General features: G+C 35.1%; 1 protein-coding gene across 3 annotated transcripts; it reads right to left on the bottom strand.

Moving 5' to 3' along the window:
* Window positions 1-12,669: 12,669 nt before the first annotated feature.
* Window positions 12,670-19,367, bottom strand: LOC114183798 (sodium/calcium exchanger NCL2-like). Of its 3 annotated transcripts, none has more exons than XM_028070939.1 (9): window positions 18,878-19,367; window positions 17,522-17,617; window positions 14,771-14,955; window positions 14,413-14,555; window positions 14,072-14,339; window positions 13,824-13,969; window positions 13,427-13,685; window positions 13,056-13,352; window positions 12,670-12,971 (listed from the first exon to the last, which is right to left on the bottom strand). In XM_028070939.1, exons 1-9 carry the CDS (start codon window positions 19,263-19,265, stop codon window positions 12,723-12,725), a joined length of 2,031 nt encoding a protein of 676 aa, XP_027926740.1. In that variant the 5' UTR covers window positions 19,266-19,367; the 3' UTR covers window positions 12,670-12,722. The 3 variants fall into 3 exon arrangements, with proteins under 3 accessions (XP_027926740.1, XP_027926738.1, XP_027926741.1); XM_028070937.1 differs by having other exon boundaries at window positions 17,522-17,713; window positions 18,878-19,366; XM_028070940.1 differs by lacking the exon at window positions 17,522-17,617 and having other exon boundaries at window positions 18,878-19,366.
* Window positions 19,368-25,729: the final 6,362 nt, after the last annotated feature.

The following is a 25,729-nucleotide window of genomic DNA, read 5'->3' on the forward strand; positions in this document are numbered from 1 at the left end:
CCAGTTCGTGTCGCCTGGCGGGCTACCCTTAGCCGCCAGGCGGTGCATATCAAAACTCAGAAAAACAAGCGCTCGTGGCATGAGCAGCCTGGCGGTCCTTCAACCCTGCCAGGCGGTTTCTAGAAATTTCCAGAAATTCAACAGAGTTCGACACAAACTCAAAATACACATTGCAACCATCCAATAAAGCATGAAAACATACGATTATTGTCAAAACACAAGTAAAAGCTCCCCTAACCTGGATTAAAACTTTCCCCGATATTCTTCTACTTCTTTCCTTGCTCCAATTGATCTCCCTTGCCTTCTCTCACTTCAGCCCCCACTGATTCACCCACACCCATAGTTCCTCACTGAATTTCGTACTCTGTGTCTACCTCACAATACCCTCTGCAGAAAACTTTCTTTTCCCTCACAATTAGGCTCTCTAGTGGTGTTTTAATGGTGAGTAAAAACCTTAAACGAAAAACTGCATTAAGAGGGGAAAAATGACCATTCAAGCTCACTAATTGGCTTGCTTTCCAGCTTCCCTTAACTGATACTTCTGCTAGGCTTTTCCTTAACCTTTCAACTTCAAATGAAGACCAAAAATGACAAAAAAATGAAGTTTCCTTTGGGTCTCCCAAGGTTTGAACCCACATCCATGCACAAGCCAACTCAATGCCTAACCAATGCAACCAATTCATATTTCATTCTAACCAATACAATTCAATAATCATAAAACCCACAACACGTTTTAATATACACAAAATAATACAAATTTAATAACACACAAAAAAATTAGCATACATAGGACTCAAACCCAAGTCCTTTCACACAATAGAAGTACTTTCAACCACATGAACTAGTACTTTTTCATGTCATATACTCCGCATTTATTACTTTAAAGGTTCCCCTTACCCATATTTATCCACTTAATTACTTAATTAATTATTTAATTTTTCCCGGGTCTTACATTTCCCCCTCCTTCAAAAGTTTTCGTCCTCGAAAACAAGACTTACCAGGAAACAGATGTGGATAGGATAACTTCATGCGATCCTCCATCTCCCAGGTCATCTCCTGAGTCGCCTCATCCCAAAGCACCTTCACCGTATTTATCTTCTTACCCCTCAGATGTTTGACTTGAGAGTCCAGGAAGCGAACCGGTCCAGCTGGTATGGTCAAATCTTCCCGCACTTGTACATCATCAGCTTCTAATACATGGTCTGGACTTGCAACGTATTTCCTCAACTGAGAAACATGGAATACGTTGTGCAAGTTCGCTAGATGAGGTGGCAAGGCAATTTCGTAGGCTGCCGGCCCAATTCTCCGCGTAATCTGATAGGGTCTTATAAACCGCGGTGTCAACTTCCTCGATTTTAGAACCCTTCCAACTCCCGTGGTTGGGGTAACCCGTAGAAACACATGATCACCTTCATCAAACTCCAATGGCCGCCTTCTTTTATCAGCATAGGACTTTTGCCGACTCTGTGTGGCTCTCATCCGATCCTGGATTAATTTAACTTTTCCAGTTGTCTGCTGCAGAAACTCGGGACCAAGCATAAGGGCTTCCCCATCCTGATACCAACACAGCGGTGTTCTACACCTACGACCATATAATGCTTCGTACGGTGCCATTCCAATACTAGCATGATAGCTATTATTATATGTGAATTCCACCAAAGGTAACACATCGTTCCAGTTTCCCAGATGGTCTAACACACATGACCGCAACAAATCTTCCAATGATTGTATAGTATGCTCAGACTGACCATCCGTCTGGGGATGATACGCTGAACTCATCCTCAATTGGGTTCCCAAGGCTGCTTGCAAGGATTGCCAAAACCGTGAGATGAACCTTGGATCCCGATCCGACACTATGCTTTCTGGCACTCCATGTAACCTCACTACTTCTCGTACATAAGTTTCTGCTAGTTTATCCATCGACCATTTCTGATTTATAGGTAAGAAGTGAGAACACTTAGTCAATCTGTCCACAATTACCCAGACCGAGTCATGACCTCTGATCGATTTCGGCAAGTGTGTCACAAAATCCATGGAGATACTGTCCCACTTCCACTGAGGTATTTCCAATGGTTGTAGGGTACCTCCCGGCCTTTGATGTTCAATTTTGGCCTTTTGACATACCAAACATTGAGCAACAAAGTCGGCCACGTCAGATTTCATTCCGTTCCACCAAAAGGACTCTTTCAAATCCTTGTACATCTTAGTCATACCAGGATGTATGCTAAGACGACTTTGATGACCTTCCTTTAGAATTTCCCTCCTGAACATGGGTCCTCCAGGCACGCACACCCTACCTCTGAAACGTAGAATACCGTCTTCCCCTATATGGTAATCCTTTCCTTTATCGGTACCCAACCATCCTTTAAATTGTTGTAACTCCATATCATGCCCCTGAGCCACACGTATCTCATTCAAGAAGTCATTAGTAACCTTCAACATACTGCACCGTATGACCCCTCGACCAAATTGCATTCCTAAGTTCATGTCTCGGAGTTTTTCAATTAGTTCCAACTCCTTCACCATCATGCAGGAGACATGCATCTTTTTACGACTCAATGCATCAGCTACGACATTTGCCTTGCCCGGGTGATAAAGCAATTCAAAATCGTAGTCTTTCAGGTACTCCATCCACCTGCGCTGTCTCATATTTAACTCTTTCTGGTCGAACAAGTATTTCAGGCTTTTGTGATCGCTGAAAACTTGGAACTGAGACCCGTACAGGTAGTGTCTCCAAGACTTAAGAGCAAATACAATAGCTGCTAGCTCCAAGTCGTGAGTTGGGTAATTTTTCTCGTGTAATTTCAACTGACGAGAAGCATATGCGACCGATCTCTTGTCCTGCATCAACACACACCCCAGTCCCTGGTAAGACGCATCACAATACACCTCAAAAATTTTCTCCGGATTAGGAATCACTAACACCGGTGCGGTAGTCAGACACCTCTTCATGTTCTCAAAACACTCCTCACACTTTTCAGTCCAAGAGAAGGGCTGATCTTTTCTTGTGAGCTGTGTCAATGGATTCACTTTCTTTGAGAACCCCTCCACAAACCTCCTGTAATATCCTGCCAGGCCTAGGAAACTCCTCACCTCAGTCACCGTCTTAGGCCTCTCCCACTTAAGGATCGTCTCGATCTTAGCCGGATCCACCGCAATGCCTTTGGCTGATATGACATGCCCAAGGAATTGTACCTCGTCCAGCCAAAACTCACACTTGGACAACTTTCCATACAACTGATGATCCCTGAGTATCTTCAATACTACCCTCAAATGATCAACATGCTCTTCCCTAGTCTTTGAGTAAATAAGTATGTCATCTATGAAAACGACGACAAACTTATCTAACCAAGGTCGAAAGATCCTATTCATGTAATCCATGAATATGGCTGGTGCATTCGTTACTCCGAATGGCATCACTACATACTCGTAGTGGCCATACCTCGACCTGAAAGCCGTCTTTTGTACATCCTCTGGCTTCACCAAGATCTGATGATACCCAGATCGCAGGTCTATCTTAGAGAATATTCCTGCCCCTTTCAACTGATCTAGTAGATCGTCAATCCTCGGTAACAGATACTTATTCTTGATTGTTAATTTGTTTAGCTGCCTGTAATCAACGCAAAGTCTTGAGCTCCCATCTTTCTTCTTCACTAGTAATACCGGAGCTCCCCACGACGACGCACTGGGCCGAATAAATTTCTTCTCAAGTAGATCCTCTATTTGCTTCTTGAGTTCTGTCAATTCTGCAGGTGCCATTCTGTACGGCGTCATGGATACCGGACCTGCACCAGGAACTAAATCGATAGAGAAATCTATGTCTCGACTTGGGGGCAGTCCCGGTACTTCATCCGGAAATACATCTGCGTACTCATTGACAATAGGAATATTCTGGATCATCTCCAATGCGCTTTTCTTTTCTGGTTTAGCCATCACCATAAAACATGTGGCCCCTTCTTGCAGCGCTCTCACGGCTTCTTGAGTTGAGATCAACTCTAACCCTTCCTGCTCTGGGAATACCAAACTGCGTCGTCCACAATCAATTATGACGTGATTATTGGACAACCAGTCCATTCCCAATATTACGTCCAGTCCCTCCAGAGGCAAGCACACCAAGTTCACCTTGAATCTGCGACCTGCCACTTCCATCACACACCCCACGCAGACTGAACTGGTTGCTACCTGACCTGAGGAAGGAGTTGACACCAGCAACTCACATCCCAAATCACATTTCTCCAAATTCAGTCTCCCCACACAAGCATTATAAATGAAGGAATGTGTTGCTCCAGAGTCGAACAACACCAAAACTGACTGGCCAATTAACACACAGGGCTCAAGAATAAGGTTACCTGACTGGGTAGCCTCCGTGGAGGTCATAGCGAACACCCTTCCTGCTGCTCTAGCTCTCTCAGCTGGGGATGTTGTTGGCTTTTTCACCCCGATACTCTTCTTCTCCGGGCAGTTATTGGCAAAGTGGCCCGGCTTGTCGCATATGAAGCATTTGCGACGATCTCCTGATCCTCCTACCCCACCGGTTATCTGAGGGCAATTCCTCTTTAAATGGGACCCACCACACTGGTAACACGTAGGGCCCTGAGAAGTCTGAGGTCGACTATATGGTTTCTTCATCTGTCTTGCCTCTGCGATATTCTTCTGATGTCGACTTGCTGGGTTCGGCCCTCTTTCTAGGTACTCTGCACTCTTGGCTTGTTCCACCAAGATTGGAAACCTTCTTTCTCTCAGAGGCGTGACCACCTTCTTTAACTCATGTTTGAGCCCCCACTCGAATTTAAGGCATTTCCACTCTTCAGTAATTGCCTGGGAATAATACCTTGCCAATTGCTCGAATCTGTTAACATATTCTTGCACCGACATGTTTCCCTGTTGTAGAGCCAAGAACTCTGCTTCCCTGTCCTGCTTAACAGTATCTGGGAAATATTTTTCTAAAAAGCGAGTTCGGAAATTCTCCCAGGTTACTAGCTCCTCCCTCACCAGCATCTGTTGTTTCATGCCTGCCCACCAGTACTCGGCGTCATTATTCAACAGGTATACGGCAAAGGCCAGCTTTTGCTCATCAGCACAATTCATCACTCCAAAGATCTTTTCGCACTTGCGAAGCCAGGCATCAGCTTCGTCTGGGGTGGCCCCACCCATGAATTCTGCGGGCTTATGGCGCAAAAAATCCTCTACGGTTGGCACTCTGGCTGGTGCTATTGTCACTCTTGGCTGTGCTGGAATAGGTTGTTGCATTGCATCCACCATGCGATGAATGGCTTCTGCAATGTCATCAGCACCGCCAACATTCCTTCTTCTTCTGTTAGCTGCCATTGCTTGGATACGCCACATATTCAACTGTTAAACATCATTCCATTAGTTTAACACAATCTTACCTCCTTAAATTTAAACACACATAATATTATGCACACACCTAGCAAGCTCACTCCCCAAAAGCCCCAAAACATGTTTTTCAAAACATTTTCGAAACTTTTGTTCTGATACCAACTGTAACATCCCCAAAGGAATATTAATTTGAAAATATCACAAACAATTAAATAAATGAGACTAAATACGATAATATAAAAATTTTCCTCATTTATTTATGCAGATTTCCAAAACGCGGGAAATTTAAAGTCGTAATATCAAAACATTGCAACTGTTCTCAATTAAAACATTACAACTCATAAAAGCCAAATCGGCTAATGTTCCGAAACATAAATACATCAAAAACTTTAAATCTTCAAAAAGCCCATATCATCCCGCTCTCTGGTCTCAAGCGTCTCCTGGCTCACCTGTCAAATCATCTGCTCCCGGATAACGAATCATCCGATCATCGCCATGCACACACAGATAGGGTGAGCTATGCATATTAAACAAATTAAATATGATACCCATCCCAATAAAAATTTACAGATATGTGTTAATTACAAGTTATCCACCCTGATCTCAAATTTCTTCCTGAGTCCCATGCATGAAAACAGGTCCTGGGACTTTCACTGTGCTTCCACGAAACTATCCCTTTCGTGGTCCAACCCTACGAGCCAATCCTGCTCATAGTCCAACCCTACAGACTCCTCGCCTGTAGTAACACATCCAAGCTTACATAACTTGGACCCTGGCACGCACGCAATCACCACACTATGGACTCCTCGCCCAATAGTAGCCGACGGGAACATCACAGTTCCTTGCCCATCGTGCGCCCAACGCATGCAATCACCATACTAAGGACTCCTCGCCCAATAGTAGCCGACGGGAACTCAACTAGTTCCATGCCCATCATGCGTTCAATCGTTCAAGCACATCCCAGACCCCTATTGGACTTAGCCATCAAGCCCAAGCACAAAGAAGCGAACTTATTCCTTCAAGTCCACTAATCAAGCAAAAGAAGACAATTATACAGCCATGCAAATCGCCTGGTATCGCCTAGACACCGCTAGGCGGATACTGACTGGAAACCGCCCGGCGGTCACATCCCCACCGCCAGGCGATACGGCCCAGACAAGACCCGTAATTTTCCGTCACCGCCTGGCGGAGACCACCCTGCTGCTAGGCGCCTAGCGCTAACAGTGACCACTGCCACTGGTTTTCACTCTACCGCCAGGCGATACACCCCGCACCGCCAGGCGCTATACCAGTAGCGCAATGTTACTGGTTTTTGGTCCTTTTTACAGGTCTTAATAGACTCCCATTTACACAATGTTTCAGGACACATACATTCAGAGCATTACAATACATGCATCAAACCAAAAATGAAATATGCACAATTGTCTAAACCCAAGTCTTAATCACCACATTACAATATATTGCATAAATCAATATAAGAACAAGCCCTCTGGTATAATTTGTATGTCCACCACTTATCCCAATATAAGGTATATCGTACATTGATCTCTTCAGATTTCAGTTACCCCCAAGTCATTCCGCAACTTAATCCTTAGCCCTCACCTGTTGGTATATTCACTCAATTCCAAAGAAAGAAATTTACTGACTATTACCCCGAATCCCCCAGAATTTTCCCCCGAAACCTTCCACAACGCATTTTTTTTAGCACGTCACCAGAACATCCTCGCCTCTAATGTGTCGCCTGGCGGCACCCAAGAGCTGCCAGGCGGTTCTTACCAGGTTTTGTGATCTGTCCCATTTTCCAGCACTCACAGTATTCGCAATCACCCCCAATTCAGTTTGCATTAAGTCTAACATGATTACACATCACCCAATATTCAGATTTCATACCCTAATTCCTTTTCACTCCCATTTTTCCATCAAGATGACTAATCACAGCGATCATCCCCATTTTCCTATTCTAATCATTCATGAACCCTAAATCCCCACTTCAATTAAAATTCATGCGTAATCCACCAATTACTAATTTTCTGATAACAATCTACCATACCAATGACATTCGTATTACAAGAACCTCTCCCAAGCCTCTCACACCGTGAAAATACCCAAAAATCAGAGGAAACTGGGTGACCCAGTTCGTGTCGCCTGGCGGGCTACCCTTAGCCGCCAGGCGGTGCATATCAAAACTCAGAAAAACAAGCGCTCGTGGCATGAGCATCCTGCCGGTCCTTCAACCCCGCCAGGCGGTTTCTGGAAATTTCCAGAAATTCAACAGAGTTCGACACAAACTCAAAATACACATTGCAACCATCCAATAAAGCATGAAAACATACGATTATTGTCAAAACACAAGTAAAAGCTCCCCTAACCTGGATTAAAACTTTCCCCGATATTCTTCTACTTCTTTCCTTGCTCCAATTGATCTCCCTTGCCTTCTCTCACTTCAGCCCCCATTGATTCACCCACACCCTTAGTTCCTCACTGAATTTCGTACTCTGTGTCTACCTCACAATACCCTCTGCAGAAAACTTTCTTTTCCCTCACAATTAGGCTCTCTAGTGGTGTTTTAATGGTGAGTAAAAACCTTAAACGAAAAACTGCATTAAGAGGGGAAAAATGACCATTCAAGCTCACTAATTGGCTTGCTTTCCAGCTTCCCCGGGGAAAAATGACCATTCAAGCTCACTAATTGGCTTGCTTTCCAGCTTCCCCTAACTGATACTTCTGCTAGGCTTTTCCTTAACCTTTCAACTTCAAATGAAGACCAAAAATGACAAAAAAATGAAGTTTCCTTTGGGTCTCCCAAGGTTTCAACCCACATCCATGCACAAGCCAACTCAATGCCTAACCAATGCAACCAATTCATATTTCATACTAACCAATACAATTCAATAATCATAAAACCCACAACACGTTTTAATATACACAAAATAATACAAATTTAATAACACACAAAAAAGTTAGCATACATAGGACTCGAACCCAAGTCCTTTCACACAATAGAAGTACTTTCAACCACATGAGCTAGTACTTTTCCATGCCATACACTCCGCATTTATTACTTTATAGGTTCCCCTTACCCACATTTATCCACTTAATTACTTAATTAATTATTTAATTTTTCCCGGGTCTTACAGTCATCACATCACCAATCTCATTCATCATTTAATGTGAATACGGAGGAAGCCTTGCAGAAAATGAAAGTAGACTTGGCCCAACAACTACGAGAGGAGATGAGACAAGAACGTGAGCAGATAAGGCAAGAGCAAGAGGAGATGAGTTTAGAGCGGCAATCGATGATGGAAGCATTTGACAAGCGGCTAGAGACCTTACTAGTGTCACAAAAGTTTCCCAATATAGTAGAACCTGACCTTTCTCATGGTGTCGCTAGAGTCAATACAAAAGGAAGTTGTTCGGTTGCAATTGAAACAGGGGGTGACATTGATTTCGGTTCCCAATGTGAGATGTACACATTGGTTGATTATGTATCTCCACCTCAGTTGGTCGCCATGGGAAGTGCTTTGAAGGTTCAACCCTGTTACATGGGGAATGTCTCCCCTCTCACTTAGTAAAGGTTATGGTAGAGACAATATGTTATGGTGATACTTCAATTCCAATACCGAAATCAAAGGTTGATATTGTATCACAAGCAATGGGAACCTTCATCGCTTGGATGAAACATGTCTTGAGGATGACACCACATATTGAATGGGTTTGTATATGCAATAATATTTTTTCATATGTAGTATATAATTTTTCCTAATTAATATTATGTTTGTTTTTGTTTGTAGCAAGATGAACCAGAGTTACACGTATAAAAAAAAATTGAGCATCCAATATGGACATTAGTGGAATATACTACAAGCATGAGTACAAATGTTGCTTCTATTCCTTGGAATGCCAATGTTTTTGGCAGAGAAAGTGAGTTGTCGTTGTACATATATAAAAGTGATTTGATGGAGATCATATCAAGCGCAAAGGACTTAAATGTGTCTATTTTGCAATATATATGATGTAAGTGAATCATTTTTAAATCATTTTTTAATCGTTTCCTTCTTAGATATTAAATGTGTGTCTTCATTATTAAATTAGGTACTTGCATGGTTTGAGTATGCAAGCGGGAAAAAATGACATATATGGGTTTATAAACCCTCATTTCATGACTCCAATGGGTAGCAGGAACCCTGGACCAAAAACATACATCCAAAATTCCATAATGCAGTAAATAAAAAGATTTTCATTGCTCCATATATATATATATATATATATATATATGCAACTATATCCTTATTTTTCATTTCATAAGGTCTAAATTTTGTATTAATAAAATTTGAGGTATTTAAACTAATTTTCATTGCAGTTGTCATTGGCAATTGCTTGTTGTATCTGTGCCAGAGTGTACCGCTATATGGTTTTGCTCTTGTCATAGACCTCATCCCCTCTATTTGAAGAGCATAATTAATACGTAAGTTTTTTTCAATAAATGCCTTCATTTATACATTAATCTTGAATATATAATCTCATGTTTTGTATTGATTATTTTAACTTTAGTGCTTTTAATGGACAAAGTATATTAAGTGGTAGATCGATTGTCAATACTAAAAGGGTCACTTGGATTTCCCTCCGGATACTTATACTATATATGTCATTCATTTATTTAGTATTATCATGTGTATTTATAACTAAATAGAATTATTGCCACTGTAGTGTAATAAACAAACTCGGAGATTTGAGTGTGGCTATTATGTGATGCAATAGATGACAACAATTGTTCAAGGCAATTATGAAAGTGGTTGGGATGAGATAATATACTAACTTATTTCATGTACTAATTTTAACTTAACCTAATTTACATATGTATTGCTATTAATTTTTCCAACACTTTTGCAGAAATTCAATGACCCAAGTCCAATGGATTTATGAGCAATTAAGGGTGGCAATTAGGGCTTGGCCTGTCGGGCTGGCCTGCAGGCCCACAGAAAAAATGCGGGGCGGGCCAGGATAGTGAGCCCGTAGGCCCGCATAGGTATGCGGCCTGCGCGGGCCGACTCGCAAGCCCGCATAAAATTTAAAAAAAAACTTGCACTTGTGTATATTAATTACTTATTTTATGGACTCTTGCATTAACGTTTCAAATTCTTGTATAACTAGAAAAGACAAGTATTATGTAATTTTTAATGTGCTAAAATTTAAAAAATACATTGTGTATGTCATAGTATGAATATGATGAAAATGTTAAATTATCAATTTATCATCTAATTCCCCAAAGTCTTTACTTAATTTTGTGAACTTCTTAAAGTTTCTCAATTTTTAAACATTGAAAGTTTTATCATAAAAATAAAATAAAAAAATTAAAAAGAATTAAAAAAAAAGCGGGCTCGCTGGCGGGCCCGTGGGCCAAGGAGTATGCAGGGCGGGTCAATGTTTTCAGCCCACATAAAGTGTGTGGGGCAGGGCGGGTCAGCCCGCGTTGTGCGGACCGGCCCGCATTGCCAACCCTAGGAACAATAGCTTATGTTCAAAAGCGTGGGCAAAGTACTTTCTATATGTAGTTAATGAGAGTTAGATTTAGTGACACTTAGAGATAGTTTAGACTTATGTTGTCATATAAGTTATTTGTAACTTTGATTGAACTATTTAGATTCAAACTTTGTCTGGATTGAAACTTTCTCTAAATTGAAATTCTATTTTTGGATTGGGTTTGTTTTTCTAAATTACAGGTTCGGATAAGACATTAAACAAAGCTGACTTTCTAAAAAAAAGCACTAATTAACGTCAGTTATGACTATAATTGTCATTAAAAGAAGTCTTATCCACGACGATTGGTGCCAAAACTATCGTGGTTACACTTTGTGCTTCTGGTCCATGTTCAAATCCATATTGTTCCCGTTCCTATTTCAACAACGACTCTTCAAACCATCGTCGTATTAGTTAATAATGACGACAATTATAAAATCATCGTTGTTGTTTGTTACTTTTAATGATGACTTAATCAATGACGAATTTGTAACCATCTTTATAAGCTTTGGTTAGCCGTCGTAAATAAGCATTGCTATAGCATTGTATGTTTGACTAGATGTTTATTCAATTCATTTCAATTATATTTATGTTCATCCGATTTAGTATACTTCCGTATTAAAATTAAGTAAAATTTCAATTACTGTTGCTCAAATACTTCTTTAGTCAATTTATTTTTATATACTTTTAATTTACTTACTTTCAAATATTATTAGATGAATTTATGAATATACTTTAATGCAATTATATAAAATAAATCCTATGAAAACAAATTTCAAACTAATTTTAATTTTCTAATTTATATAGTTTTAACATTTATCGTAGATAAAAAAAAGAATAATATCACTTAAAAAAAGGAGTTCTATAAATTATTATTTTTCTTTGCATAAAAACTATTCGAAAAAGTAGTTGTTTCATTTATCAATATTTTAATTTTTATATTTATTATTTGTAAATCAATAATATAAACTATCTAAAGAATTTTAATATTTTTTAAATTCTTTTTTTTTTAATAATTTTTTCTTATTTACATATGTTTTAAATAGTTATTGTTTAAAAAATATGTTTTTGTAAATAAACATTTCTTAAAAATGAATTTTCTGAATTGTTATATTTTATATACTTATTTTTCTAGATAAGTCTTTCTTAAAAAATCATTCTTTAAAGAAATTGTTTTAGAAATATTTTTAAAAACCTCAAAATTAAAAAAAAAATGTTCAGTCCCGATATTTTAAGAAAATATCACTCAATCAGATTTAGAATTCATTTTCGGAAAACTAATTCTGAACTACTCTAACAAATTATGTTATTTGTGTAAAAATCCAAATTGCACTAGGTCAAAATTTATAAGTAGTAGTAATTACAGTGTCACAGATAAAACTGGTAGATGATATTTTGACAAACTTTGTCATAATCAAATATTTTTGGTAAAATAAAATCTTAAAATTTTATTTTTGTAACTTCCAAAAATAATAAAAAATTATTCTATTTAATAAGTTTGTGAATTTTGTAAAAAAACTTGTTTGTCAAAAAATTATTTTTAAATGAAATTAGTATCTGATTCACAAGAAAATATGTAGAAAGACAAAAACACCAATATCAGCCTATCAACATGATTTTAAATAAACATTAACATATTTAATTTTACGTTAAGGGGTTTATGTTAATCTATACTTGATTTTGAATAGCAAAAAATAGGTAATTTACGTAATGAATAGAAATTCATTAAATTGTCCTGTTAGTTTTCTTTTAAAATTTTACGCAAAAAATCAATTTTAGAAACCTAACATAAACACATTTTACGACGTCATATAACTTAAAAAGTTGAACTCTTTGAATTGGTCCAAGACTTCAGTCAGAGGTTGCTACTTATAATGAAGAACCTGGTCAAGTACAAAAACCAAAACCAAGGACAATGGGTACAAGAGGATTGCAAAAAATGATGACCATAGAGGAAAAATGCTGCGAAAACCTGCAGTTAAGCCCGCTATAGAACAAACAATAGCAACAACCAGCAATTCTGCAGAATATTGCCAAGTGACTTGTCCCACACAGATCAGAACTGAGATTGCAAAGAAGCCAAGAATGTTATTCATGAACACCCCTCCATAAATCTGAAATCATCAAAATGTTTTCAAGTCCTCTGAAAATGGTTTATATAAGCATATATATTGAATGAAATTGGTGAATATGCTAACCTCAGAAATGGCAAGAGAAGTGGTTCTTGGTTTCTTATGGCTTGCTTCTTTGATTGCTGAAGTTGCTTCTCTAGCATTTGTGGCCAAGGGGACTAGAATAAATGACATGAAGAATGGATGAAGTCCTATACTGTTAGAGAAGTTGTGCACACTTTCTGTTAGAGGCTCTGCCAAAATTGATAGCATAGCAATTCCTAGCACCACATGTGAAATGGCCTTAAACCATGCCCATGTTGATTTTTCAACCACTGCTTCACTTTGCTTCTCTTCTACCACCATGTCAACCTCTTCCCAGGTCTTGTATGCACAAAATCAAAGAGTCTTAAGTCACATTGCTCACTTTGGACAAAGGGCATTGAGAATATATTTACCTGATACATATCTTCTTGAGACTCAGAATGTGACACTGGAGCTGGAGCTGAAGTTGAGCTGAGCCATTTCTGAAACCCAGCAACAAATTCCTCCTCATTAATTATGCGGTCGTTATCAATGTCAAGTTCTTCAATGACAAGAGCTACTGCTTCTTCCACTTCCATTGATGCTTTGACAAACTTGATGTTCATGATTAGTTCTTTTAACTCAGATTGGGAAATGAAGTTGTCTCTATTGCGATCAATTTTCACGAACAACCTGGTGATCACAGAGGCAATGTTATGAACTTGTTGTGCTCCTAGTTAGAGTAATAATAGGAAATGGTTTTGAAATGGATTTGACATCTAATAAAATGTATTGTGCTTCAGCCAAGAAGTTCAAATAAATCACACGGACCCTCTGATAGCTTGTTCATCTGGTTTTCCATCTACTGTGAGAAGGCTACCAACCACATCACTCTGAACATGCTTCAAGATTTCACATATAAGCTGTTTCTTTCCTTCACGTTCTTTCCTTTTGTTTTCAATCCATGGACCAAAAACCTGTCAATGTTTCCAATACTCGTTATAGTGAAGTTCCTACTAAAATGTGTTTGAAACATACTGCTAACACTTTTCTTCAAGACACAGTGCAATACTATGTACCTGATATATATTTTTCATTGATTTCCTTGAAAAATACTGTTTCTCTAAAGCGTGCTGCGTTTGATGAAGCCATTTTGTGAAGCCACTAACAAATTCCTCTTTGCTAATTCTTTTGTCACCATCCAGGTCAAAAACTTGTAACACCTGTTCTACTTCTTTCTCCTCATCGAAATTGGTTTCAGTAACTTTGTTTTTGAGCAGAAGATCTCTCACTTCTGAAGCTGATATACCACTGCTCCCATCTTGATCTATTTCCTTATATAATCTCCTGCAGAGTGTTGTGCCTATAAATAGCTTGTCACAGGTCAAACTTTCAAAGTTGCAGTTCTTCGAAATCTCACCTTATGGCACTCACATTTGGAGTCCCGTTCCTTGTGAAGATCCTTTGCAGGGTGTTCTTCTGAACGTCTTGTAATATTCTCAATATTAAATGATCGTGTTTCACATATTCTAGTCTTCTTTTCTGCACCCATGGCTCAAAAATCTGCAGGTTAAATAGCCACTAACGCAATTAATTAAATTACTCAGAGGAATAAGATCACACAATAAGATATAACACATGACATAATTTGTGTTTAGGATATCATTCAATTGTCATAGGTTTGATATCAGAGATGTCACAATATATGATGTTTATGCCACACTGACTTGAACATTATTGATGAACATTTACCACGAGGAAAATGAAAAGTGACAAACCTGGTAAACGAAGTAGAGGAAGAGAAAAACGGTGGTAATAATGAGAGCAATTAGTAAGGTGACGTTTCTTAGCTCAGAAGAGAAATGGAATAACTTTGGGATTTGCATGATTGCAAATGGCACCACTGAGCACACCATGATTCTTGCGGTGTAACTGGTTTCCAAATCCGTTGTAATGCCGTAACCTTCACATCCACCAAAGGTAACATTTTTCAGGCACAAAATCAACAAGTGTACCATTAATACAAATTTCTCTTAATAGTATCAAGAAAATTCCACCTTTTAGACATCAAATGCTACTATAAACTACACAAGCTCATTATAGTTATTAATAGGATTTTGAATTGATCTTGAATACGTAGGTTTAAGATGAAGAGTAGCCAACTTATCATAATTAATAGATAATAGATTTTATTAAAAATAATGTTGGGAGGGAGTAACACTTTTCCTATCTTTTACAATATACATATGATTTTATAACACACTACATTATCTAGTATGATTTTTTACTATCTTAATTATATATATATATATATATATATATATATATATATATATATATATATATATATGAAATAAAAACAATATAATTTTATTAAATAACACTGTGTTCCAACTTCAAGTCCATTGAAATAATATTGTAAGGGTGTAGCGTAATGACCCTCTCATCAAGGACTAAAAGTGTTATTGTTCTTCGCAGATAGTTTTAATGTTCCAACCTCAAGTCCATTAAGATGACATCTTTATGGTTAATAATCATCTATGTGGCATGGATACTGACATGGACATTGGACACGACATGGACAAAAACACTTCGACATGTGTAGTCTCCGAAATGTAGGACACGGGGACATGAATCTATATATTTTTAGCATTATGGAGCTTGATTTCCTACATCGCTTAGTATTGTGAGATGTGGTTCTCTATTTTGCTATATAAGTAACCCTATGTAAAACTTGATATACACACAAAAATAAAATATTTCCTAGTGTAGTCGTGAACGTAGACATACACATTGTACGTTGAACCACATTAAATCCTTGTGTCATTTAGTTTTCTCTCCTTTATTTTGTCCTTTATTGTCTTGTTCCTAACATATACTAGATTATTATGTATTTACATACTCAAAATCATCTATAAACAAAATTAGTCAAATATAATAATCTAAACACATTGTTAGTTAATACAAAAATGAATATAATCTATCTATCTAATATCCAAAAAGTGAAAAGTAATGATCATATAATATTTGTTCATTCTTTGTATAATCATAATAAAAACTTATGTAATAAGTTAACATTTTTGGATTTTTACAGAAAATCATTGTATTTGTGGTTATTAACATTGCGTTGAAGTCATGTCAAAATCATATATCAGAGACAAAAAAAAAAGTCTTTTAGAATGGACATTTCACTGATATGTGTCATAGTGTCATATGAGTGTCGTACTCGTCTCGATATCCGATATGTGTCAGACACATGGACACACCATTTATTAGGCGTGTATGAGTTTAGATCACCATATCTGAGATATTTCTTTGGAGTCTAAAATTCCTTCGTAATTTTGTCTTTAAAATGAGATTGAAGTAGGAAGATATATTTAAATTATCTTGACGTCACTCTTAAGCAATATAAGAATATTGAATCTAATAAAACAATATTGTTTAAAGTATTTTGATTCCATGTTTTTTTTTCTTCATTAGAGATTATTAGATTAAATTTTTCTTTTGCATATATATATATATATATATATATATATATATATATATATATATATATATATATATATATATATAATTTTTTATATTACATATCTCGTTTATATGAACGAAAATGTATATTTCTATTCTAAAATATGAATGGTTTTTATCATTGTATACTAATTGTTTAATTTTAATAAAATTGAAGATGAATAATTATACTGATATAAGACAAAACTATAATAGTTAAATCAATAAAATAAATATTTTACATAATGTTACTAACACTGTATTATACTTGTATAGTTGAATCCTTATTGTATAAAAGAATATTTTCTTTTAGAAATTATTTTAAAATTAAAAATATTAATCAATTTTTTAACTATCTCCTTTTTTGTCAGAAGAGAACAAAGAAAATGAATTGGGAGTGTGAAAGAGAAAATGAAATGAAAATAAGGTAACATAAAAATTGTTTAGTTAAAAATGTAAATCTGAAATAAATTAAATTTAAGAGATAAACATGTTTGATTTAAAATTTTTTTTTAATCAATTTACTTATTTACTTCTAACTCACTAACAATATTTTAAATTGCTTTGTCATGAGTTTGTTCTTTACATAATCTATTATGAATATGCTATAACTAATTTGATATTTTTATATATAAAATCAATTTTATATAAATAAGAGAGTTGAGCGAAATTTTAATCTGATATGTGTAATTGAACGAAAAGAAAGAGTCTATATTGTGCAGAGATAATTTTCTCAACCACTTATTTGATGATTTTTTTTGTCTTACTTTTAAGAGGAATTTAATGTAGAAAGACCCCACAGAAGTTATTGCCTTCAGATTTCTTAGTTTCATAGAAAAATCTTGATGAAAAGTAAAATCATTTTTTAAAACAATTTTTTTATTTTAATTTTGAATTGGTAAAAGCAAATTAATATAATGAGTTAGAATGGAGTGACAAATTTAAAATATCAATTTTAAATTAATGTCCAATTTAAAATATAAGAGTTAGAATATAAAAAGTTAAAGAAAAGTGGAACAAACCAGTGAAGAAGGCTTTAAGAGTTTTGTGGTGAGAGTTAGCAGCAGGAGAATGATGTTCAAATTCTTGTCTTCCAACAATGACACAGCTTCCCCAAACTACAGTTAGAAGCAAAATAGATGATCCAGCCAATAACCCAATCCCTGTCATGGCATATTCTTCTGCTATCTCCCTATTGCTCACAACTCCACAAACTGTTCATACAATAATATTATTTCAAGAACTTATTTTAGTATGATTTATTATATTAATCCATTATTACTAGGCTGTGTATAATAATTTTAATACTTATTTATTAAATATTTATATAGTCATTCTCAATTTCATTAATTGTAATTTAAATATATTTGGTCATTTATGTGTTCTTTGACACGTTATATAATAATCGTATTATGATAGAAACATTATTCATGAACCTAAAAATATGAACAAAAATAAAAATAAAATACAGAGATATTGATGAAAAGTGAAATTTGTATTTTCAAAAAGTAATTTAATTCTTAATCATAAATAAAATGATTTAACTTAACTAAGAATATTTTAAAAACTCCAATTTCTGAACATAAAACAGAAGTAACATAGCTCCTACGAATATGGATATAGAATTGGAAAGTTATTATACTAATATAATCCACTCATAAAAGTCTTACAAATAATTAGTCATACTCTTTTTCATGATATACTACAAGTAAAATTTCAAAATTAACAATGAAATGCTAATTAAGTACGTACGATACGAGTTACACAAACTTTTCTATAAAAGCTTTGTTCAAACACTTAAATATATAATTATTCATTCTACCAATATATAAATAAAAAATTTATGAGTATTTAATGATTGTGTTGGTTGAGATTATCCCTTATTAGCTAGAGTCATAAGTCCAACTTGCATTCTTGGTCTTTATGGTAACAGTTGGTGCAAGACAATTTCAAAAGGAAAAGTCACAATCCCTCACGCAAGCTCATATCACAAACACATATACATATACATACATATATATATATATATATATATATATATATATATATATATATATAATTTTTCCAGTTCTGATATAGTCATATGCATCTGCAACTGCGTCATGCATCTATTTAATTCAAGTAAAGTAACATGGTGGCACACAGAAGCAGAAGAATTTTTTTTTTTCTTTTTAATCAGTAAAATATTAATATTTTGTTAGTATAAAAGTTGAATCTACAACCTCTCATTTCTAAATTAATCTTATATTTTTCAAATGTTAATGGAGGAATAAAACTCAGAATCTCTAGTTCCTTTTCTTTCTACTTTACCTGTAAGCTACTTTATGAGAAAAGAATTTAGTTTTGTTTGTGGAAGAAAAAGATAAGAGATGACGTACCAAGAAGAATTAGGGACTCTGGAAGGGCAGCAAGTATGTGAAAAGCACTAGCACCAAAGATACCAGGGCCAAGAATCTTGAAGATTTGTTCTCCTCCTTTAGCCAAATATGATTCTCCATGGAACAGCAAATACTCATACACCAAAATAAGAAAGAGATGGCCAAAAACATTGTCTGTGCATGGCAAGAACCCATACATTTGTTTACACTGCTCCTCACAGGATTCATCATCAATTCCTTTCAGAATTAAGTAAGAAGTTTCGTTGTGTTGAGCTTTGTGAACACCGTCTGAAACCAGTTCTGTCAGATACCGACCTTCAACCCTAATCGTTGTTGCTAACAAAAGGAGAATTAATATAGAGTATGGTGTTTTGGAAATGTTTCTCATTTTTTTTTTTCTTTCTGAATTGAGCAAGGGAAAGGAACTACATTAATTTGATGACTTAGCTCAATTTGAATAAAAGATTTTGGTAATGTACCACAAGTAATGGTTTGCACTCAAAATAATAAGAAAAACATGAAATATTGAAAGTCAACAAATGGGTTTACTTTTGCTTTACGGTTTAAGGCAAAGTCTGTCGTATACCAGGACTGATTCTTCCAGTGTTCAAATTTTAATATCTGTTTACTAAATATGCAAGAGATCAAAATACCATTTTTAACCTATAAATTTTTAAAATTATTTCTTTTATAATGGTTGTCCACTAGCTTTTAAGTAAATATTTGATTTGATTGAGTCTACAGTTTTACTTATAAGTAAGGAATTCTGATTTGGTGAAAATAGACAAAATATTTAATATATTATTTCTACATTTTCAGTTTATAGGTTATATATATCAATATGAAGAATTCATATTTTCTAATTCACGTGCTTTCAAAATTTAACATCTTATTGCTGTTATTTTGTTGAAATTATTCAAATTCTATATTATATTCTTCATTTTACATTATTATTTTAATAAACAGTTATTAATAAAAACTTTTGAGACTCACTTGATTGGTGGTGAGCCCTCTAAGGGGGACCATACTTACGACCGCACTTCAAAGAATATTCCAAATTTTGTAAAACTAATTCTTGAAAGTGCAGATCGAAAATGCACTCTATTTAAAAGAGTATTGCAAGTTATGTAAAACTATATGTTAATTTCTAATATCGCCAAGTAAAAGTGCTTAAAGTTTTATTTAGTTAATGTTTCGGGTCGATTGGTCATTTTTAAAGGGGTCGGTCGTCCAAAATTTTTTGCTTCGAGTTAGTTTTATGTACGCCAGCATCGATCGAAGTATTTGTCAACAGTTCTTTGATGTCAAAGTTAGGTCGATCCGAATGGAAAAGTAATAAATACGTAATTAATGGATAATCTCCCACTTTATTTTTGATCTCTTTTTATAATTTTTCAATTGATTTTTATTAGGATACCGTAATTACGGGCCACATTTATCTGATCTTGATTAGAGACTTAATCAAGGTAATTTTCATGTCTTTAACGGTCTAGATTTGACTGTTCAATTTTTTTATAAATATTAATAAATAACATTGATTGATTGACCGTTCGGTCAACAACTTGTACAATTAATATATAAAATGTTAGTGTTTAGTAAATGACAAAAATTAAATTTCATATAGAATTTTCTAAATTGCTTGATTTAATAATAAATTTAATATTTTATTAAATAAACTTTATAATTATATAATTTTATTAATAACAACTTAATTAAGAACTAAGTTGAATAGTGTAAGACCCAGTTATTATTTTTTCCTAATATTTAAGGGTTGTCCCAATCTATTGGGCTTAAGGCTGGCCCATGGAGTACTCAAACCCCTCTAAAGCATCCTTAACACCCTTATTCTTCCGTTTTCCAAAAACAAACCAACACTCCTCCCTCTCTTAAAGCTATAACAACTCCTTGCTAAGGTTTAGTCTCTAGTCCTTTGTTAAGTTCGCTCAAGCTCATTCTACTCCACGTAAGTTGACCTTCAGCCTTTATACTATTCCCTTTAACTTTATTTTTCGTGGACCAACAGAGATTCATGGGTTTAACCTCGTTTTTTCGTCTGGGTCAGTGTTTCCAACTCTTGAACCTGCTCTTGGAGCTGCTATGTTTCTTTAGTGAGCACCAGTGTCTTCCTCTAACCTCTATCCAGGTAAGGGAAGCTAGGGCTTACTTTTAATTTGATTTTTTGCTTGCCTTGCTACTGTTTCACGATTTTATGGCTTGTGTGCTATTGTTAATGTATGGAATGCCTTGTTGTGTTGTTTGGGATATGTATGTATGGCTGATGCAGGGAGAACAGTGGCGAGATCTAATGCTTTCCCCCAAGCGAGCCTGGCTCGCCTAGGCGAGACTAGTAGAAACAAACCCAGGTTCATACTCGAGCTCTCGCTCAAGCGGAGAACTCTCGTTCTGAGCGAGGTACTATCTCGCTCAAGTGAGAGGGGCTTGCTTAAGTGAGAACTCGTGGGAGCTTGAGGTGTGTCGCTGCAATTGTAGTCCAGGCGAGGAACCTCACCTTTGGGCGAGGGGTGGTCTCACTCAGGCGAGGAGGGCTCACCTAAGCGAGAACTCGCGAACTTAGTAAAGTTCTCTGTTGGCAGTCTCGCCTAAGCAAGGACTCGTAGCTTAAGCGAAAGGTCCCTTTCACCTGAGCAAGGATCCATGGCTTGAGCGAGACTGGTGCAGGGATTTGCTCTGTGACTGTTCTTCTCTTTGTTTTTGGTTGATGAGCATTGGTATGATTTGATTACTCTGTTAAAGCATGAATTGGGTGATTATGCATGAGTAAAATGGTTTATGGGTTGTAATTGATGAGTTTGGCATGATCTTGGCATGTAACATGAATGGGATGGTTGGTTATAAATGTTGACATGGAATTGGTATGGATAATGACTTTATGTTGGTTGGAGAAATATGATGTTGGTGTGGTCAGGACGTAATTCCACGAAGGTTACGTGGTGGTACCTCATTGGTTAGGACGTAATTCCATGAATCTCTAGGTGAAATCTCATGGTGGTGCTTCATTGGTCAAGACGTAATTCCACGATGGTTGCGTGGTGGTGCCTCATGGTCAAGACGTAATTCCATGATCCCTGTTAGTGGGAGCTCATGGTTGTTCCTCATGCTTAGGACGTAATTCCACGAAGTTCGTGGTGGTGCCTCATTATATAATTTAGTAAGGATTCAAGTAAGGACTACATCCTGACACTCTAAAGAGTCAGTGAGTCTCACGTAGAGCGTACTGACTCAAGTGGTGTGAGTAGTAAGAGGCCCTAGTCTTTGGCAGGATAATGACCTTAGATGTTTGAAGGCTAACGTTGTGAGTGGTAGGTTGAAATCCATTAGCAATTGGCTCTATAGAGCAGTAGAGGACCACAAGTGCAAGCATCTAGTGAATCCGACTAATTATATGTATCTGGATAACTCGTGTCTTGAGTCTTAGTGTTTTGTTTGCGAGTCTTCACATACTTGGTTGATGTATGTATGTTTGGCTATAAAATTGTATGCAATGGTATGCTAAATCGTTTTCTACTCTAGCTTACCCTTTTTGTTTGTTTGGATGTTCTATGTGTGGTTTTCTTGTTTTGCGATTATCATCAATTTATTGATGGGAGCAAATGTGAGAACTCCTCGTGGTCGTCAGGGTGATGGAGATTTTGTTGCATAGCCTTGGGTTGGATCCTGTTTCTTCGAGTTTCTGTTAGGGCTGTAGCTCGTACTACGTTGCTCTTTGAGCCTTTGAGCCTTTATGAATGAATGTTGTTAAATCTTTATCCTGTTTTATATTGGCATTGTGGTATGCCTTAGTTCCTTCCTAAGTACATTGGATTATTGTAAGGAGTGACAATATACTTCATAACTTTGCTCTTAAAACGTTGCATTTAATTAAGATTAATATTTAAATGAGACGTTACACATAGACACATAAAGATATTGAGGTTGACACATAAATATATTGAGGTTGCTATTCTACTGCGTAAATAATTAATGAATCAATTTATTGAAGATTAAAACATGAAGATTAAAGACTTAGCGGTTTAGGACGTATGTTCTGATTAGATTATATATTTGTTAGTTTCTTAGAATAGTTTGATTTCACCATTATCTTTAGAAATCTATTTCAATTTGTATCGACTAAGATTACTTACAAACTTTATTAGTTTTCACGAAAAGATTTTAGTATCTTAAAATAAATTTTCAATAGTTGAACTTTTCTATGCTTTCAAATTATTTTACTTTATTTTAATATGTTAAAATGCAGTTGAATCCATCATTTTTGCGAGTAATTGATATTAACATACTAAAATGAAGTTTTAATCCATTAAAATTGATAACTTAAAATCTATATAACTGTCATTTTAACTTCTTTCAATAGAGTTTTTGAGCAAAATTTTCAGTAGTTACTTTTACTTTTGAGAGAAATTTACTTTAGTGATTGTAAATACTTTGTTATAGTGAAATCTTGGCAAGTGTGGTTAGGCAACTGAATGTAGCTTTTAAAAGAGTGAACCAATATAAATATTTTTGTACAATTTTTTCTTTCCTTTCTCAATTTGATTTAATTTATTCAACATATTATCGTCTATCTTGTTCTTTCTTTTCTTATGCTTAAACTGCATCAATATGCTAATCTGAAAAGCTTAATTAAAAGAACATTATTCTTCCATTAATCAATTAAATTAATAAGGATTTCATTCTATAATTCAAAGTCTTTCAAAAATCAATGGTAGTTTTAATTCACTCAAATTTTCTTTTTAACAAATGACATGAAGAGCTAGTTCCTAAAAGATACTAAAGATTTGATCTTGTTTTCTAAAAATAGTTGAGAAGAAGTTACCATTTACTAAAGGTGCATTATTAAAAAGACCACCTATGTTTGAAGTTGTTAACTACCAATTTTGGAAGGTTGGTCTATTCATTCCTAAGCATGTGTTGTTAATAATGAATATGTTGAAAAATCTTGGTTTGTCTCTTTTGAAGGTGAAAATAACAAAGTGCAATATGATTGTTTGACCAAGAACATTACAAGATCTGTCTTAAATTCTGATGAGTTTTTGTAGTTTTTTCAATGCAACTCTGCAAAGAAAATGTGAGACATTCATGAAGTCATGCATGAAGGAACAATTAATATTAAAAGAGTTAGGAAGCATGCTTTAATCTAATAATATTAGCTCTTCAAGATGTAGTAAGGAGAAATCATAAGAGTTTTTCAAAAACAATTTACCCATATTGTAATTGTCGTAACCGAGATCGCGGCGGGACGACGAAAATAAATTAAACGATGTCGAGGAGTCGCCACCATAGTTTATTATGGGAAACTAGAAAAACCGTAAAACAAAGGTCTTCGAAGCCAAATTTAGATTCGGGAGTTAGTTACGTGTGGGGAAGGTATTAGCACCCCCACAATGCCCGTCTTAAGACGGTTCCTTCTTTAATTAAGTGTGTAAAATAGAATTTGATGTTTAAAATTATTTGTTGTTCCCTAAAAAAACAAATAATAAAAAAACACATACAAAAAATTATAAAGATTAAAAAAACAAAATTATTTTTTATATTCTTTAGCCCGACAAGGATTATACCTCGCTCCTACTATTTCCATTTGGAGAATCAGGATAACGTAGTTCTTTGTAAAAAAATTATTGTTTCATATTATTATTATTTTGTTTTGTTCTAAATTTTAGATTTTTTATATAAATATCAAGAGAACCCGAGATTTTACATGATATTTTAAAAAAAGATTTTATAACTTTTTTTTTGTTTTTTATTATTATTAATTAAAAAATATATTAAAAGCCTATGAAAGAACGTTTTGATTATCAAGCAAGTCCGAGACTTGACATGACATTCAAAACTTATATAAAAAAGTAATTTTTATTTTATTTATTATTATTATTTTTTAGAGAATTAAAGTCTACAAAAAAAACACATTTTTACCAAGATTAAAATAGAGGGAAAGAGAAAGGATGAGCACATAGATGACAAACCCAAAATCATCTAACATGAGAACCCCGAACACATTTGATCATACAACAATTCAAACGATCATATATTTGATGTTATAAGAGAATCATGAACAACAAACTAGGAGCAAAAGAAAATTTACCTTAAAGTGACCCCTTGTGTGTGTGCTCTTGTAACAAAAAAGGAGAGGGAAGAAATTTTGTGCTTATATAGACCTCTTGGGTACCACTGAGATCCTAGTCTTTAATTATAATAAAATATATGGGGAAAGAATTGGTTTTATTAAATCGTTGCATAATATCCACGGTATTGATTATAATTATTAACGAAATATTGCCTGTAATTACTAGAATCATATCATATTTTCTGTCACATAAAGATGGTGATCAAATCATAACATATTATTCATATAATTGATTCTAATTATTACCAGGAATATTTTCTTCTAAATATTAAAATTGTACCATTCCCTAAAAGCATTATTATCGGGAATATTTGCTTCTAATTAAAATAATACCTTCCTAGACTGACAACTCAAAGAGACACATAAGTGTAGATGCACGATATTTATTCAAATTATTATAAAAAAAATTGCTCCTAATATTATACGCTTCAGAAATTAAGAAACGTCATTTTCTGACATGTCATGCGAAGAGTGTAAATAGCAAACAGTGGGGGTAAAAATATGTAAAACATTTGGGCTCATGAAAAGAGTGTGATAATTAATAATAAATTAGATTCTCATTCTCTTGGTTTTTTTCCTTCTTTTTTTCTTTTTTTTTCTTCCCACGATAGAATTAAAGTTTAAAAACCTACCATCAATCAAAACATATTTTTTATTTTATTTTATTATTTATTATTATTATTATATTATATATTATTTTTTAAACCAAACAA

The sequence above is a fragment of the Vigna unguiculata genome, chromosome 5, assembly GCF_004118075.2.
Source record: "Vigna unguiculata cultivar IT97K-499-35 chromosome 5, ASM411807v1, whole genome shotgun sequence".
Lineage (NCBI taxonomy): Eukaryota > Viridiplantae > Streptophyta > Magnoliopsida > Fabales > Fabaceae > Vigna > Vigna unguiculata.